Source organism: Echinops telfairi, unplaced genomic scaffold (genome assembly GCF_000313985.2).
Source record: "Echinops telfairi isolate 266 unplaced genomic scaffold, ASM31398v2 ScPeMD7_53;HRSCAF=182, whole genome shotgun sequence".
Taxonomy (NCBI): Eukaryota; Metazoa; Chordata; class Mammalia; order Afrosoricida; family Tenrecidae; genus Echinops; species Echinops telfairi.
The window spans coordinates 12,317,335-12,336,419 of NW_022103951.1; the positions used below are offsets into that span (position 1 = coordinate 12,317,335).

Here is a 19,085-nt window from a genome sequence, read left to right on the forward strand (position 1 = left end):
CCTACCTCCCCCTCTCCCATGTGCCCCCCCCCAAGCATTGGTCCCGTTGTTTTCTCCTCCAGACTATTCATCCAGTCTATCTTATTTAGATAGATCTGTATAGATAACAATATGCACCTAAAATCAAGCCATAGCAAGATAGGAGACAAATGAGAACACAGCAATGACTACAACAAGGAAAATCAATGGCCCATAAAAAATAAATTAATTAAAAGACAATTTTTTTAAAGAAAGAAAAACCTGTAAATAGATCAAGGTCTGATTTTTTAATTCTAGGCATGTCCTCCAGTGAGGTCTGATGGGGTTCCATGCTCTGGCCCCAGAGTCTGTCCTTTGTACTCCCTTGGTGACTCCCTGCTCTGCTCCCACGGTTGCTCTGCTGCACGCCTTTAGTGGTTTGCCTCGGTGTCGCAGGGTCAGCCCGGGGCCAGTCCCGACACTGAGTCTCCAGTGTTGTCCCCCTTAGGGCCCTGGGCCAGCAAGGGACGGCATGTATCATAGTGGGATCAGCCAAATTATCCACTCTGTGCATTGGCTGTTCAGAGCGGGGATATCGTCCTCCAGGCCTGGTAGGCCAGGATGTGCTCCACGCTCTCTTCCTCCCCCTTCATTTGCTTCCGTGTGCTCTGATCAGACATGCCCCTCTTCCTTAGTTGCAGCTTCAGTGCAGTCCTCTAAAGTAAATTCTTGTGGGGGGAGGGGCTGCTGTCCACGTTGCTGGTATGGGGGCCGAGCCCTCTGGCCCCTCCACAGGCTCCCCACTCCTTGCTGGCACGCTGCATTCATCTGGCACTGCAAGCCAATAATTTTTATTGGTATTCCTAGCCAGCCTATATTTGTATACTGATCATTTCTCAATGATGTTTTAAATGCTATACCATTGACTAAATTAATGACACTATCAGTAGAATTACCTCATGCCTCAAGGAGATGATCGATAATGCTCTCCAATATAAAGTGACATATATAAATCATGGGACAGATGAATGGATTTGGGGCTTGCTCTTAATTCTAGTCCCCATCTAAGAACAATCAGTTATTATGACATGGCCCTGGTTGACGCTTGCTCTCATGAAGAGATCACTGTAGATGTGGGTGCTATGGCAAATTTTGGTGAAGAGACTACATGGTTCTGGGCAATCAGAAAGAATAGCATTGGGGCCTTTAAAGGTTTGTCCTCAAGCAAGCATCCATCTAATTGAGAGACCAACTAAGTCCACATGAAAGACGTACACCAGCCTGTGTTGTTCAAGGATTGTAATAATACAATCCAGATCTGAAGGACAGAAGGGTATTAGAGCTAAACTGTGAACACCTGTTTATAGAAGGCTATGCATGACAGTGGAAGCCATTTGCAAGGTCCATCCATAGATTCAGCCTCTGGTGAAGCCCCTCTGACCATAGTTGATGGGTGTGAATAGCCTTGTTGTCAGAGAGAGGGCACTGTAGAGAAGAGTTAGGTTAAAATGTAACCCTTTATTATTAAATTTCCCTTTTGATCCATTTTAAAGTTGTTCTAGGTTCTGATGTTTTCTGCTTTCTTTTCAATTGAGGTTTTTCTCTATTTGATTTGGTTATTGTTGCTGGAGTGTTTTTGGTTTCTTTGGTTATGGTTTTCCTATTGTTTTTTGGCATATGAAATCCAGGAATGAGATTAAGGGTTTCCTGGGGGTACGGCAGAGGAGGTTGGAGGGAAGTGAGGAGCTAATAAATGAAGAGCGTAGGAAAGAAGAAAATGTTCTAAAATGGACTGTGGTAATGATTGCACAACCCTTCTTGATGTGATTGAACTATTGACTTGTAAGATATGTGGATTATGACCCAATAAAACTGTTTTTTTTAAAAAGAGAGAAAAATTTTCAGTGACTAAGTAGATTACAGCTTTGAAAACCCTAGAGTGAAGGTCTATTTTGTCACCTGGGGTCACTGTTAGTTTAAAATTGGCTTGATAGCGCCTAACCACCACCACCACCACCACAACGGAATAAACAAGGAAAGCGGGTTTTATACAAATATTCATCTATTCCATCTATTACTAAATGTATAAAGAGGCTCTGGGTGATCCAAATGGTTAACGCGCTTGTCTGATAACATACAGATTAGAAGTTCTAATTCCTCCCGAGGCACCTTGGAATAAAGCCCTGATAATCTACTTCCAAAAAAAAAAAATCAACCATTGAAAATTTTGGAGCATAGTTCTATTCTGATGCACATGAGGTCACCGTGAGTCCAAGTTTGTATTTAAAGCAATTTAAAAAATTCAATCTAAAAGGTAAAAGTCATCAGGTCCTATATCCTTCACTTATGAATACAAAATAAAATAGTAATTCAGAAGTCCCCAAGCTAGTCAACAGAGAACCAAGACCAGCATCTAGATCACCAGGGTCAAAAGTCACTCACTCACTCACTCGCTGCCATCAAGTCAGTGCTAACTCATAGCAACCCTCTAGGACAAGGTAGAACTACGGCTGTGGGTTTCCAGATTTGAAATCCTTAGGGGAGCAGAAAGAGTCACCTCTCTTCCTCTGAGTGGCTGGTGGGCTCCAACTGCTGACCTTGTGGTCAGCAGTCAAGTGCGCAACTCATTCGCATCGCCAGGGCTCCTGTCATCCAAGTGATCAGTGTCTAAAGATTGCACTTTAGATGTGTAGGCCTTTAAAAATCCCAAGTCAAGAGTATTGAATGTGAAATATTTTTCTGCACCTTTCTCCATCCTGTAGCACAGGTGTACCTCTAACCATTCTCTCAAGCTTTAATTGTGCCTCTGTTGACAGTCTAGAAGAGATGCGATGCCAGATTCGATGGACCTGCTGTTCAGTGATGGTTCCGAGTATTTCAATGGAAAGGGATACAAAGAAAAAAATCTTGAACTTCTACACAATCTGTTTTGATTACTTTTTCGAAAACCAGGGCTTTCCATATTTTCAGGGGGAAGTTACTGAAATTTTGTTTTTTACTTACTTTTCCGTTGTACTTACATTCTGTTTTAAATACATTCCAGTATTTCATACCTTGCTCTGGTCGGAAATTACCTGGCTCGATTCAAACTACCACTGCCATAGGAAGAAAAGAAACCTTGAATTTAAGGGAACCCGTTATTATTCTATGTATATGGAGACAGCGAAAAGAACTAAATCACATGGACATATTATTGTCAATAAATTCTGGTCACAATACATTCTCACACAACGAAAAAAACTTTGTATGCCAAATTTCTTAATTTTTTTCTCCCCTCCTTTTTTTTTTTTAATCTACCACTACTAGCCACCTGGCCTGAGTACAAAGCAAAACTAAAATATAATAAGGGATAAAGTTTAAAGAGTTATACCTTAGGAACATTTGGGCTCTTGCCTTCCCATGAAATTTCTGCTGCTATCCATCAATGCCGAACTCAACGCCAGCGCTGGCTTCTGCTTATTGGGGAGTAGAGTGCAGGCCTCTTTTCAAGATCCCAGAGGCTTTGATGTACCCAGATACTTGGCAGTGTCCCCCCACTGCAGGCATCAGCCGAGTTCCTGACTTCCTCAACTCTGAGGTTGGCCAGAGCTCCCTGCCCTTGAACTCAAATTGTTCAAATAATTTGAGGCATTGGATGCTGATCCCACAGGCCCGAGTTGGTGGTTCTGCACTTCTCTGTCTGTTGTCCCTTTAGGACAGCAGCACAGGTCTTTAAGAGTGCTGGGAGAAGAGTTCCCACTTCTGACTCTGATACATTAGCAGGTTGTAACTCAGCCCTTCTGAAATACAAATTAGAAGCTCGTTTGGAAAACCCCAGAGAAATACCACCTCCCTGAAGGATTGAAAGAGCCAAAATCCTGGAAAGAAGGTGAAAGAGGTGAAGGTATTGTTCCAAGTAACTTTCCCCTGAGGCATTTGCCACATTTCAAGTGGCAGGACAGACTGAGAGATGAGCAGGGCTTCCAGGAGATTCAGGAGGAAGAGGACCAATAAATGGAACCCAAAGTCCCTCAAGGAGAGACGGCCAAGTCAACATCCCAGGCTTGCAGTTGAGATGCCCAACGGAAGCCAGAAATAGAATGAGGCTCACAACGATTGGAGCCCAGCCTCCAATCTACTCAATTACGAATTGGGTAGATGCTCTGGCATTAGTTACCTGCCTACCAAAAGCAAGTGCTATCTTTTCAGGAAGAGAGTCACCTCCATGGCCTCAAAATATCTACAACTTTCATATCTGAAACCTGACCTTGAAACAAGCATTACCTGACAGACCAAGAGACAGAACAAAATGGTCAAAATCCAAGAGAAGGAAAACATGATGGGAATAAACTTATAGAAGTGCTTGATGTTAGAGTTTAGAGATATTCAAGATGGAATTGCAATTGATTGGATATATATGTATGTTCTTGAAATGATATATAATATCTATATAATTTATATATTACATATATGATATATATATATAATTTCAAAAACTTGCATGACAGGATGTCACCAAATGGCAATCTAGAACTGCAACATATGAAACTAAAACTAAGAATTAAATGGGAAGTTCACACACAGACTAGACACAGCTGAAGAAAGGACTAGTAAAATGAAAAATAAGAAGAAAATGGCCAGACTGAAGTACAGCAAGAAAAAAATTTAAAAGTATGAAAAATACAGAAAAAAGAGTCTAAATTTTATGGGACATGGAGACACCCCACTGTGTCCAAGTAGGCCTGCGCCCCATACAGTTTCCAATGGCGGTGGCCCCCACGCTTTTGTTCCAAGGCTGCTGCTCTGGGTGGGTTCAAACTACCCACCTTTCAAAGAGATGTGAAGCACTTAACTATTTGTACCACCCAGAGATTCCTTCTAGGAAGGGGGGGAAAAGGCAGTAAGGAATTAAAAATGAATTTCAACTGTCCTTACTATTCTTACTGCAAACCCACCGGTGGCTCCTCAACAGAAAGATGGGACCGTCCGCTCCTGTAACGATTCACAGTTTCCGAAACCCTACAGAGTCGGAAGTGATTCAGCAGTAGTGCGTTTATTTTCCTTGCCTTTTTCTGAAAAGTAGGCAAGTTCTAGTTAGTTTATGGTTGATTCTGGTAAGTCAAGAGGGCGTGATGTGAGCTCTAGAGGAGTCCCTACAAGAATGTTAAAAAGAGCAAGAATGTTATAATGAACAAACCATGAAAGTATTTTCTTAACCGAAGGTAACAAGGAAAGGAAATCGGATAATGAAACAAGGAAGACCAATTTTAAAAAGCCCCCCCAAATAATATGGCAGCTTTGAATCCAAGTATGTCAGTATTGCGTTACATACACTAAAGAGTCCAATTATAAGAGAGGTGACATAGAAGGCTGTCTCAGTCTATTGCTGGCACTGCCAGATTGCGAGCTATATGGCCTATGACCAAGTATCTAACCTTTCAAGGTTCAATTTCCTCATCTGTAAAATCGGGATCATAACATGCCTATGAGGAAGAACAAATCAAAACATCCTATCTCAAATCCTTAGCACCATGCCTAGCACATTTTAAGTGATAGATGTGAGCGTTCATGATTCATACAAGGGTTCATACATTCATGAAGTATTGTTACTAGGGTTACAGCTCATACAGGTACAGGTTTGTGCCTAAACGAAACGAGGTTTATTCCAAACAAAATGTCTGTAAACAAAGTCAATGGTACCGGGGTCTGAATCTCCCTAGGGTACCTTCAGAGACAATGTCCAATCCAAACAGTGGCTTCCGAGGGGATCTGCTGGGCCGGTGCAATGCAAAGCGGAGAGATCCGTTTTGAAAGGTGATGGTGACTGATGGTCGGGGATCCCCAAAGGGGTTACCTTGATATATATTCTAGAAAGACATGGAACAACCATGGAGGCTTACTAGGAAGGAGTTTAAAGAAAATGGAAAATTGCTTTGGTGAGGAAAAGGCCAGAAAAGCTTCAGTGAAAAGGTTCCCAACGCCATCATGACAATGCACTTGCTCATTCTTCGAGGGTAGCAAGAGTGATCCTAGGATCACTACCACTGACCACTGTGCTAACTATTGACATCATGACCCAAATGTGTAGATTCAGGCAACAGATGTACCATGATATGAAAGTGTCCCACAGTACTTTGCACTGGGAGCTTGTGGGTGACTGAGTGGAGGAGGAATGTACGCAGCCGTACGTAAGTTGATGTAAACATTTCCTATAATTAGACATATAAAATTATAAGTAGAAAATTGATATTCCTTGATGTTTCAGCAAATGCAAGCCAGTTTCTCCAGTTAGGCATATTCTTGCTAATACAGCATCACAATTCTGAACACATCATACAGTTTGTTCTCCGTTTAAATGGGAATCAAACAAAATAGAATCTTTCAGACTATCTGTGTTTCCATGGCACAAACCTGTAGCTGAATTACAAATAGCAAATCCATCTATGAGAGGTACGCATACACACAAGATAACACAAAACTCATAAAGACAGCCATGGCCAACAGGTTAATCGGTGTCATCAGATGAATGTGCACGTAAGATTACCCAAGGCACAAGAAAACTTGACAGGCTGTGAAATTTTACAACCCAGACTGGAACGAAACTCAATAGTGGCTTTCTCAAAGTTGATCACAATCCTGAACCATGAAACGGCATTGCCAAAAATCGGTTACAGGACGGCAAGAAACTTTTCAAACCGCTCATTAAATAAAAAGCTAATTGTAAGCAACCGTGCTGGGAGATTGACTAACCTTTCTAATTTTCCTAAAACTCAAAAGCCCACTGCCATTGAGTTGATTCCAACTGTAGCCAACCTGGAGGACAGAGTAGCAGTGCTTTGTAGGGTTTCAGAGGCTGTAAACTTGTGGGGAGCAGAAAGACTCATTTTTCTCCTTAGGAGTGGCTTGTGCTTAACAGGCAATCTTGGAATTAACAGGTCAACTCAACCCATTATGCTTCCAGGTCTACTTCAGTCGTTCCTACAGGAAAGGATATCACCAAATTGTTGACTTTAGAGGAGACAAAAGAAGATGCCACCAAGATATTTAAAAAAAAAAAAAAAAGCCTTATAGAGGCCTGTCAGGGTTAATGGATAGGCCTTAGGTTATTTTTCTGAAATTTGTGATGTTTGAGAAATTTGCCAGTTTATTTAAATTGGTAAATGTATTGTGGTTTAGAAATGTAACATAGGAATTCCAAATACTTTCAAATATTATCTTCTCTACCTAATTTGTAGCCATCAGTTTTATTTATTTATTTATCTTGAAAGGTGCCTCTAAACAGGTCTTACTAAACCTGGATATGCTCTGGGCATCCAGAATCAGAACCACTGCAGTCACTCTGTTAATCATCAAAAGAAATGGGCCACCTGGTCCATACCCCAGAATCCAGGCTTGTCAAGAGAGACCACTCAGGATCCGTCCATTCCTTTAACCCTCCCTTCATGGAGCCAGTGAACAAGCATTCACTGAACACATGGTACAGGTTAAGGACTATTCCAACTGCAGGGAATACCGTAGTGAATGACATTACCTTCTGCCTTTTGTAATTACTATTAAAGCATCTATTCTAACAGACGAGAAACAAGGAAGCCGCCAAATGAACAAGAACAACTCACAAGAACACCGGATAATGTTTCCTCAAGAAAAATGAACGTACATAGGCATACAAAACCTGTTATGTGAATTTTTCGGGCAACTTTATTCACAATCATTCAAAAATGTCCATTCACTGCCAGATGGATGAACAAACTAAGGTAGACCCATGCAATGAAGGATTGCTCAGCAATAAACACAAAAGGACTAGGGATGCAGGCAATAGCATGAGTTGCAAAAAATCAACACACTCCAAGAGGGATCTCCTACAGGATGCCTTTCATGGGGCAGCTGAGACCAAAGAAGAGTGGGTGCTAGGAGCTGTGCGTGGAGACAAAAGACAGACTACACAGAAACATGGGAGAATGTTTGGATGGAAATGTTCTACATCTTGATAGTGGTAGTGGTTGCATGAGTATATCCGTTTCTCCAAATTCATAGAAATGTACCACTAAAATTGGATGTAAACGGTACCTCAATAAACCAGAAGAAAGAAATTGGGTGATGGGATATTATTTTTGTTGCCACGTATGGTACTATCAAGTTGGTTCCGTCTCAAACCAACTGTACGGACATCTTCACAATCATTAGTGTGTTTAAGCCCATTGTTGCAGTCACTGCATCAATCCATCTCGTCAAGGGTCTTCCCCCTCCCCCCTCCCCGGCCCTGTCCATTACCAAGCCTGATGTTCTTCTCCAGGGACTGGTCCCTGCTAATGTGCAATGTACGGAAGTCTCGCCATCCTCTCTTCTAAAGAGCATGCTGACAGTACTTCCTCTGAGACCGACGTGTTTCTTCTGGCAGTCCACGGTCCTCTTAATCTTCTTTGCCACCTTCATGAATCACGTCCTTCGGTCTTTGATGGGGCAGTGGTGGTCAGTCCTTTATATCAACTGGCCAAGAATTATCCTTTTTGAGGCGGTCACATTGAATGAGTAAACATCATGAAAAGCTAGCAGCCACTGAAGGGTTCCCCAGGCCAATTGAACCCTTTTATCTGTTGACGGAATATGAGATGCTTCAAAGATGATTGCAAAATACAAAAACCCTTCTTCCCTCTGTTACTTAAGTAAACTCACTGCCATCCAGTCAATGCTGAGAGAAAAAGAGGAGACCATTTTCCCCCGTTTATTCTGCAAAACATGTGTTTTAATTAAGAGGGAATTTATGCAAACCCTGCACAGCAGGAGGATTTACAAGTGCAAAAAATGCAAATGTAGTCTATTTCCAAAGGATGTTATTGACAAGCACAGCTCAAAAAACCTCACCAGGGAATGCTTTCAGGCTATGTTTCTGTATTGCATGATCAGCCTTGTGCTTTTTTGCCTCTGTGCACATGAAGTTGCTGGAAATGATACTTAATTAGTCACATAAAATCCCAGCACTTTAAAAGACACTGTGTGCGAGACAAGGTCAGAGTTCTGTGCCGCCTGCCCTTGTCCTCCTCTGTGGCACTCCAGCTGAAAGGGCCGTGCTGGGAAACCCCACTTCCCTTGCACCTGTCCTCTGAGCCTTTCGGCAGCTGTGCCGTTCCCTGGCAGCACGTGTTTCAGAAGAATCATAATACAGGAAAGGTATAGCCTGGTAGTTCACGTAAACTCTGTCAACAGAAGGCTCAGCCAGAAGGAGGCTTTACAAGAAATGAAATGAAATCTCTTTTCTTGTGAGCAAGGGGTCAATGCCTCCTTGAGATCAGTGAAGAAAAGAAGCTTCTAGAACAGAAGAGGAACCTTTGGAAACTCTGAGTCCCTCAGAGTATCTTCCTTCAGAAAGGAGTTGGGCTCAGTTGTTCACTCTCCACAAAAGAGAAAGGGAATCACACTGGGTGTTATGATGGCTTCTGAGAAGAAATCTCCAGTTCCCCTGGAAGAATTGGGACTTGAATTGTACTCTGAATTCATTGTGATCAGGTCAGATCCCATCATCTCTTTTGGTCTTTGTGTCAACAGAGGGCTTAGGACTCCATGAACTTCGAATGACTTTGATTTCTAGCGTCTGGGCTTTATCATTTCCCCGCTGCTCAAATATCTGCCAAGCGGTAGTTACTGTCTTCTTACTAGGTGTGAGGTGTGAGGTGTGGGGCTGAGTGTCAGGAGCTGTCCTTATCATTAAGGAAATAGAAAACACATCTATCAAAAAGGACCTAGTAATACAAGTCTGGATAGATTTGGTATTTAAAGAACAATACAGGAATGTCTCAGGAAAGGGAAAGATCAATGAAAGCAAATGATAGGATATGCTTCATCATGGAGGAGGGACTTGTACTAGGTCTCCTAGGATTGGGATGGATGAAGAGAAAATTGCCCAGCTGTCAGAACCGGTGAAGTCTGGTGGGGCATGTGGGAGGCAACAATAAGAGTGGGGCTAAAGCAATGTCTGCTCTGGTACGTCTTGGGAGAGGAGGCTACAAAGATAGGCTGCAATAGAGAATGGAAAGATCAGGCTGAAGTTCATGATGCCAAGCTGAAAACCAGATTCTTCGTGGAGTCTACTGATCTCAAAACTTCATTGATGAGATGCTTAAATTCCCTAAGCCTGTGAACGACAATTGTGCTGGCTTCTCTAGTTTTCTCCTTCTTCACCTGCAGATGTCTTCCAACAGAACACTCTCTTAAGCACTACCCAATAGACATTTTTGTGATGATGGGAATGCCCTATATCTGTGCTGTCCAATACAGTGACCACCAACAACATGTGGCTACTGAGTCATCCAATCATTCCCCTCTCTGTGTATCCATCTGTTCACTAATCCATGCATTCACTCATCCACTCACCCAACTACTCTTCCATGTATCCATGTATCCATCCATCCATCCATCCATCCATCCATCCATCCATCCATCCATCCACCCATCCATCCACTCATCTACTCATATTCCAAATAAACTTACTGACTCTAAAAGGATAATTTTCTTTGGGTTTTTTTTGGCCTTTTCCCAGGTAATTAAAGGCTAATATAGAGGAACAGATACAAAGCAGGCAAGCTACATAATACATTTTAAAAGCATGCTTTCAGATGAGTCCCCCAAAGAAGGGAAACAATGAGAATAAGGAGAATAGTATGCATTAAGTAGCCATAGTTTTAATCAACCAATATTAATGGATCGCATATTTGTTGCAAGGAACCATGGGAAAGATGAGAGTATAGATGTAAAACCTCTTTCCTTAGCATTCTTAATACTCTACCCAAAGTCTGAGAAACCTGAATACTGTATGATTCCAACTATATGGCATTCTGGAAAACCACAGAGACAGTACAAAGATCAGAAGCTGCTAGGGATTTAGGATAGGGGGATGAGTAGGTGGAGCACAGGACATTTTTAGCACAAGGAAACTATCCTAGATGATAGTGTGATATGCACCCATGACATCATGTATTTGTCAAAACACATGGAACTGTAGAACACACACTGATGTGTCCAGGTTGGTGCATCCATCGAAAGAAATGGGCCACAGGGATGGAAGATATTAGTAATAAGAGAAACAGTGTCGGGGGAGAGGAGAGCTAGAAGAACTCGCTGTACCTTCTACACAATTGTCCTGTACAGCCCCCAAACCTAACACAGCTGTACAAAATGAAAGAGTCCACCTAATAAGTTAAAGTATAACTATATGAGGGACTGAAAAAAAAGACAAATGCGTGAAACACTTTAAAATAGCTAGAAAATATGTCACAATGTACTTCACAACTCGTTGCCAAAGAATGGCTCAGACCATCAGTTCCATATTTAGAAGAGGGCTGGGAAATTTGTTCTAGAGTGGTCCAAGTTAGGGTTTGGGTAAAGGTTGAGGCATACTCTGAACAATAGGCTAGATGACAGATAAAAATGGACGCACCTTAGATCATTAAGTCTGAGAAGGTCTGAGAAGTAAATGACTTGATCCTGTTCTCTAATACAGGTGGTAATGGCAAGTCTGTTGATCCCATTCCAAGCTCACACGATGTGGGATGAGAAGTTGCTGGTGTTGTGTGCCTTTCAGTTGGTTCTGACACATAGCAACTCTAGACGACAGATCACAGTAGCCCGACAGAGTACAACTGCCCCACAGTGGGATTTTTCACTGTCATCTTTATGGAAACATCTCTTTTTTCGTGGAGTAGTTAGCTAGTAGCTAGTAGTTGGTGAGAGTCGGAGGACATGAGCAAGGAAGGAGAGGTTTACTGGGTCCAGGTAGCTGCAGGGAGAGGGAAAGGGTGGGTGGGGGGTCAGCAGGGATGGGAATTGCATGCAGACCAGCCATTGGTCAGTCATGTGAGTCCCAGAAGTCTGCTTGGTGGAACTGCTTCATGGCATCCCTTTGACATTGTGGTAGCAGTGTGAACTTCTCCAGAAACCTGATAGCCTTTTCCGTGTTGACAATGATTCAATGTATCTGAGCAATGAGAGGACTGCAGGAAGGAGGTTGGGGCAAGAACTGGCTTTGCTGGTCAGCCAGTAAGGGGCTAGGCTGGGTGGTGATCACTACTCACCCAGAAACACCTCAGAGACTGACTCAGTAGACAAGGGATGTGGTCTAGGCATCTATATATTTTTAACACTTCTCTCTGGCTCCTGTAGGGTTCAAAGAGCCCTGGCGGTGCTGCCGTGTAAGCATTGGACTCTTAACAGTAAGACCAGCAGTTCAAACCCACTAACCATTCTGTGAGATAAGGAAGGCTTTCTGTTCTCATAAAATTCTACAGCCTTGGAAACTCTACACCAGGTCACTATGAGTCAGAATTGACCCAGTGGCTGTGAGTATGGTTCTGATGATCATTCAGTGTGCGAGTCTTCTGGTTGACTCCCCAAATTCTGTCAAATGCATACCATCTGGAACAAGGGAAGTTGCCAAAGATCATCTGATGTTCCTCTTGGTAATGAAAACCAAAGATCCACAAACCAACAGTCTGCTAATGCTCTGCTAATGGTTGGCTGGTAATGAAATAACTGACAAATATTTATTGGGCGTCTATGACTTTGTTCACATATCCAAAGAGTTGTGAAGAACACCAACACCAACGTTATAAAGTATTTCACATTCACCATGTTCTTGACGGCATGAGAGAAGGGGTGGAAACTTCAGTGCTGGGCAGATGACACAAAGGAGCGGCAGAGTCTCATGGGACTGAGGAGGAGGAGAGACAATCTGGCCTTTCTAAAGGGGACTAGCAACCACAGGCTGAATGGAAGGGCTGGTGTTACCTGGCTTCCCAATTTCGTCAAAGGAGCCATAACTCTGTATAATTATATATATATTTGATGGAAGATCTCGTAATAGACAAATATTGACTCCAGACTTTTAAAAACGTACAGAGCTGCTAACAAGGTCAGCGGTTCAAACCCACCAACCACTCCAACTGGAAAAATAAGGCTGTCCAGTCCCGTAAAGATCTTCTCCTTCTCCCTCTTTCTTCTTCTTCAAATTCTCAGAAACCCAAAGGGGCGCTGCTACCCTGCCCAATTGGATCTCTCTGAGTCAGAATCAACCCAACGGCTGTAGGCTTGGTTTGAGTTTGGGGCACGTGACAAAACAAAGAAAGAAAAATATCAAACAGTAGTCATACACATGTCTGTAGGTCCGTAATGTATAATATTTGCATTATAGTGAGTTGTTCTCCCCCCAAACAACAACAACCAAACTTATTGTCATTGAGTTGATGGTGACCCTGTAGGACAAGGTAGAACTGCCCCTGTGAGTTCCTGAGACTCTTTTTCCCACAGAGTAACTGATGGTTTCAAACTGAGGACCTTGCAGTTAGCAGCCCAGTGCAGAATCACTAGCCACCAGAATTTCAGCAGCACTCAAAAAGACAGGAAGGGAAGGCAGATGGGAAAGAGGGAGGGAGGGAGGAGGAGAGACAATCAGGGTGGGTATCCTTTTGTTTTGCCCAAGAGATGAAAAGCCTAGCAACATTATTAGAGTAGGGAAAACACAGAGCACCCACCTAATTTATACCTTGCTGTTCTCCCACAGTGGCCTGATGATTAAGTTTGTAAGTTGTGGTTCTAACTGAATATAATGGAAGGATAAGGAAATGGAAAGGATCACACAGATGATTCCAGTCTTTCCAGTGGAAATGTTGACCCCTTGAAGTGTGTCATTTAAGACACCTTGTTGGATGTCTGTAATTTAGGCTTACCTGAGACAGCTGGGGAGCTCTCAAGCATGGATGGGAACCTTCACTGGATAGGCCCCATGACGTCTATTTGAAAGTACCCCCCACACCCACACACTCACCCAGTGAGTTCAGTGATCAGCCTGTTTGGAGTCTTCTGCTATGATGACCAATCAATCCCTTTTACCTGAGGCTGAAGGCATCCCCAGGCAACAGACCTCTAGTAGGAAACTGGGAAGGTGCCAGGCAAACCCAGGTGAGTTTCCCATCCTGCCTCTGAATAAGCCATCTGCCACCACTGCCATCATATAGATTCTGCTCCACCCCCCGACCCCCCACCCCTCAGTGAAAAGGGCCTGGGTCCTCCCAGTGCCTTACCGGGGCTGTTTTGGGAGGCCGTGAGACAATTTTGTTTTTGTAGAATTCAGTAAATGCTTTTAGGACAAACTTCCCTGATCAGCAAAGTCGGCCAGCTGCTTATGTTTGTAAATAAAGCATTATGGGCACATAGTCTTTTCTGTCCAATCTATGCTGCTGTCAGGACACAATAGCACAGATGAAAAGTTGCGAGAAAGATCGTGTGCCGCCCCCCCCCAAGCCTAAACAATTACTGGATCACCCTTGACAGAAAGAATTTGCTTAACTCCTGCCTTGATCCTGATTTTGGCTTGCTTGCACTTGGAAAAAGAGATTTTAACAACACACTTACTTAAGGGGAAATTTTTTATTTTAGTGGCAATACCGTTTGTTGGATAAAAAATGGAAAAACTAAAATGCTTACAGGATCACTGGCCTTGAGGCAACCCCCTGCGTGTCAGTGTAGAACTATGCTCCAGGTTATTTTCAATGGCTGTTATTTTTTTTTTTTCAGAAGCCGATTGCCAGATATTTCATCTGTGGCATCTCTGGGTGGATACAAATGCTATTTGACACTATATACTAACTATACACATCCTACAAAGGGCTCTGGTGGTGTAGTTGATTACTCGTTGGGCTTCTAATCTCAAGGTCTGCAGTTCAAACCAACCAGTTGCTCAGTGGGAAAATAACATCAACAACAACAAACAAAGCTAAATTCACTGTCATCGAGCTGACCTCATAGCGACCCTATAGGACAAAATAGAAGTGTCCTCATGGGTTTCTAAGACTGTAACTCTTTACAGGAGTTTCTCCCATGGATCAGTTGGTGGTTTCAAACTGCTGACCTTGAGGTTAGCAGTCCAACTCATAACCACTATCCCACCAGGGCTCCCCCTGATGTCTCACTGGTGGCAAAGTATCCTCATCTGTAAAATGGGGATAATGTAGAGAAACAGCCAAGAAAACTATATGGGGCACTTCTACACTGTCACGCGAGTCAAAATTGACTGGACAGCACCCAGCAACAACATGGCCCAGTGACTCCACTCACAAGAGATAGGAGCACTTGTGTCCCCACAAATGGCATGCTTAAGAATGTCCAGAGCAGGTGATTATCAACCTGAAAGTAGAAACAACCAAGTATGCACCAATATAAGTCATGAAACAGAGGCGTAGTCACTCGGTGGAATACTACACAACAATCAAAAAGGAATAAACCATAACTATGTACACCAAGAAAGATGAGCATCACAGATCTAAGTAAGCCCCCAAAAGTAGACACAAAGGAGCACTTGCTAGATGATGACTCCATTTACATGATATTAAAGACCTAGTCAAATAATCTGTGACAGAAATCAGAGGATGGAGGTATTAATTGAGCAGGGGCACAAGAGAAACTCCGGGGGTGAGGTGGGGGTGGGGTGCTGGAGGTATTCTGTATGTCCACCTGGGTGGGGTTTCTGTTGTTCTGTAGAGCTTACTATTTAGAGATTGGGCTTTGTTTATAAGAAATAATCTAAGGATTACTTATATGTTGTGTGCCATGAAATCAATTCCAAATCCTCGTGAGCACAGGTGACAGAGCAGAACAGCCACAGAGGCCTGTTTAGACTGTCACATCTACAGGGACAGATTGCCAGGTCTTTTGCCCTCAGCACTGCTGGGGGAATTCAAACTACCAACCTTTTGGTTAGCAGTCAAGTGATTCAACATTGCACCACCAGGCTTCCTTATGTCTATTTATACATGGACGAGGAGGATCCAACAAGTTCATTAAAATGTTCCCATTATCTTTTCATTCTACTTTTCCATGAACTTGAAAAATGAAGCCCCATCATATATGTACAAGGAGTCCTAGTGCTGTAGTGGTTAAATATGCACTGCTAACTGGAAGATCAGCAGGTCAAGCCACCTGTCACTCCAGAGGAGAACGAAGGATGCAATTGTCTTCTTCCATAAAAGGTACAGCCTGGAAAACTCTATGGGGGCAGTTCTACTCTGTGCTATAGGGTCGCTACGAGTCAGAATTTGAAGGCAATGAGTATGTATATGTATTCATACATACACACACACACCTATATACATACATATATATATCTTGCTAACCTCTAAAGGCCATTATAAGAATTCAATTGTTCTTAAAAGATGAGATAAATGAAAAAAGGACCATCTTCCATTATTCAAGCAACTCCCCGTCAATCTTGTGGCAGTGGATGAGAACTCCTGCCTGTCAGTCACTTGACCAGCTTTTCTCACCCTTAGCAAAACAAAAACAAAAACACATTCACTATAGGGGAGCCAGCAGAACTTTCTGAACTCAGGAGGGGCACACAGTAGACATGAACTCCCTGGGAACTCATTGGTGCCTCCCCACTCTGAAGAGTGCCCCCTCCCCCTTTTGGGAGATGGGGAATCCCCAGTGCCTGAAACTCCAGAGCAGAGTTGCCTCCCTCCCAGCCCTAATACCAGCTGCTCCAGTGCATGCCCACTCCAGCCGAGAACTGCAATCTCTTTGGCCCACCCAGAAAATCACCCTTATCTTGAAGTGCCCTTGGCCACTGCCCTCCAAACACAGCCCTCATGCCAGCCCAGACTCAACACTCCAAACTACCTGCCATCCTCCCTACCCTGGGGAGGGGGCAGGGGTGTTTTGGAGTCACTAGCAGGTGGAGTGAAGGAAGAGACCCTGGGGTGGGGTGGGGAGTAGAAACCTCAACTGTGTGCTACTTCTCTATCTTTGAAAGTCCCCTGTGGACTTGGGGCAGCTCCGTAGGAGGAATACATGCCTACAAACCCCGATAAGGCAATCTTTATTTGTCCGTGACTAGGGACCTGGGGACTGTTCCGTGCCTCTCCAAGAGGAGAACCCAGAGCTTTCTGTATCCAAACTTGCAAGTGTCTGCAATAGCAGCAGCACAACCTAAGCTTGGTTTGAAGATTAAAAAATGAACCAGCCTCTGGTTCGTGGGACCCATTTGTTCTTAATTTGATCAGATCGTCTAGGCAGTGTTTGGGAGTCTCTTCCTTCCCGTTCCAAGTTTCTATAGGGCCGAAATGACTAGGGAGGGATACGGCCCACAGGCAATGTGTGGGAATGACCTGCAACGATTTCCTGGCTGGTTAATTCCAGTCAGGGCTTTCAACCCGATGGACACTTGATAGAGGTTGAAAGACTACAATATGAATTTTGAAGTGGGAATAAATGTGACTGTCTAAGCCATGTGGTCCCACAAACAATGACACTTTACATTCCCCAGTATGTATTCGTTACCAGAATAAAACACTGCACTCAATTCCGCACCCCTCAGTCCTTTAAAGCATTGTATATGGGCACACACTGATACAGATGTTAAAATTAGAACCCAGCCTTGAATGGAGCTTTCTCCAGGGGAGTGGGGAATCCAAGGACTACATGATGTGATTTCAGAGATACTTCCAAATAGCAACATGCAAATCTTTCCATCTCAGACAGACCCAAACAAAATCAGCTAAGAGTAGTGCCAGCGAGTGAAGCAAACGAATTTCACAGAAGTGTGGCTTCTGCCCTGCCCTTGCTGGGCTCCTGCTGGAGGGAGAACTTGAGACACAGACATGCCAGGGGTCTTTCCTGTTGCCCCAAAGCTTTGAATGGTTTTGAGAAATCTTTGCCTGAGGTTTCAACTCGTATGGAATGTGTCAGCGTTGCTCACCCGTCCATGAATTGTGCGGGGAGGAAGACCGTGGGAGGAAGGGATCATGCTAAATTGATTGAGCTCCAGAAAATTCACTTCCATCTTACACTTTGGGCTCATTTGTCTCCTTTCGTCCTGCCATTCACTTGCTTTTCTTTCCTTCTATGCCCTGTGATCCCGGGGACAAAACATGCCTGGCAAGGGACTCTGAAACGGAGTAAAACTTCCCGTTGTGCCCACAGTCTGTCACAACGTGGGGGCACCCCCCACCCCGCCGTCCCCACCGCCACTTCAGAGAGTCAGTAACTTTTCGCCCGGACTTACCTGTCTGCCGAGAGAGCAGTGAGTGTGAAGACAGACACCCCCACCGAGGTGAGCTGGATGAAGGGAATCAGTTTGCAGCCAATCCGGCCAAACAGCCATCTGTCGGCCACGTACCTGCTGGCATCCACAGGGGCACACGTTACCAGGAGGAGCAGGTCTCCCAAGGCCAGACTGGAGATGAACAGGTTGGGCACGTTGCGCATGGACTTGACCGTACAGAAGATCTTGATGAGGGTGATGTTGCCAACCAGACCTATCAGGATGATCACGCCATACACCACCGGGATGACATAGAGGATGCCCGGGTGGAACCAGTCATTGGTCCCTGAGAAGTCCGCACTGTGATTAGAGATGTTGCAGGGCAGCAAACTGTCCAAGTCCAAGTTTCGGAGGAAGCAGTCATTGAGAGCCATGGTCTCCATTCCTCCCCACCTACAAGGGCCTGGAGCCCCTCTTCTTCACGTCGTAATCTGACAGTTGGGAGGCGATGAGGATAAGGTCTATGCTGGCCTCTTTTTCTTCGAGAATAAAAATGCTCCCAGTGCATGCAGACTAGGATCCTCAACGCTGTCTGTGACTATTTGGAGCCCGGAGCTGCTGTGGCCTTCACGTGACCGATGCCCGATATCTCCCAGTTCAATAAGTTAACAACAACCGAAAAACCACCACCAGAAAGAGGGCAGAGGGGTCAACCTGTCCCGAATCAGCTTTCTGCCTCCATCCTGGTCGGATGCCTCTGACTGCAGTGCCCAGAGAACTTTTGCCTGCTGTTTCCACACAGTATTTCCTGGCTTTCCTGATATTTAGAACCTGAAGTTTAAAGTGGGTAGAAAAAAACTGCACTGAGAAAGCCTCCAATCCTATAGGCAGGATGCTTTGCACGTCACTGGCTACACCAGCAAACGGCAGCTCTGTTGAGCTGAGGTGCTGACGGGGAGCAAGGCCACTTCTAGACAGAGAATGCCAGCCCCCTGCTGGCCACTTCCATCACTGCCCTTAGTCACCCACCTTCCCCAGAGGGGACTGCAGGTGTTAGGAGGCTGCCCAGATACCCTGAGGGGCTCCCTGCAGCAAGCAGTGCCTCTGGGCGGGGCGGGGGCGT

The 19,085-nt window shown here is 44.2% G+C and overlaps 1 protein-coding gene across 1 annotated transcript in view; it reads right to left on the reverse strand.

Annotated features, from left to right (window-relative positions):
• GRPR (gastrin releasing peptide receptor) overlaps positions 1–18,440 on the reverse strand; it is a 45,168-nt gene extending 26,728 nt beyond the window's left edge. Inside the window, exon 1 of the mRNA XM_004709942.2 lies at positions 17,984–18,440. Within this exon, the coding sequence (XP_004709999.1) occupies positions 17,984–18,405 (422 nt within the window). The 5' untranslated portion in view covers positions 18,406–18,440. The remainder of the gene's footprint in view (positions 1–17,983) is intronic.
• Positions 18,441–19,085: the final 645 nt, after the last annotated feature.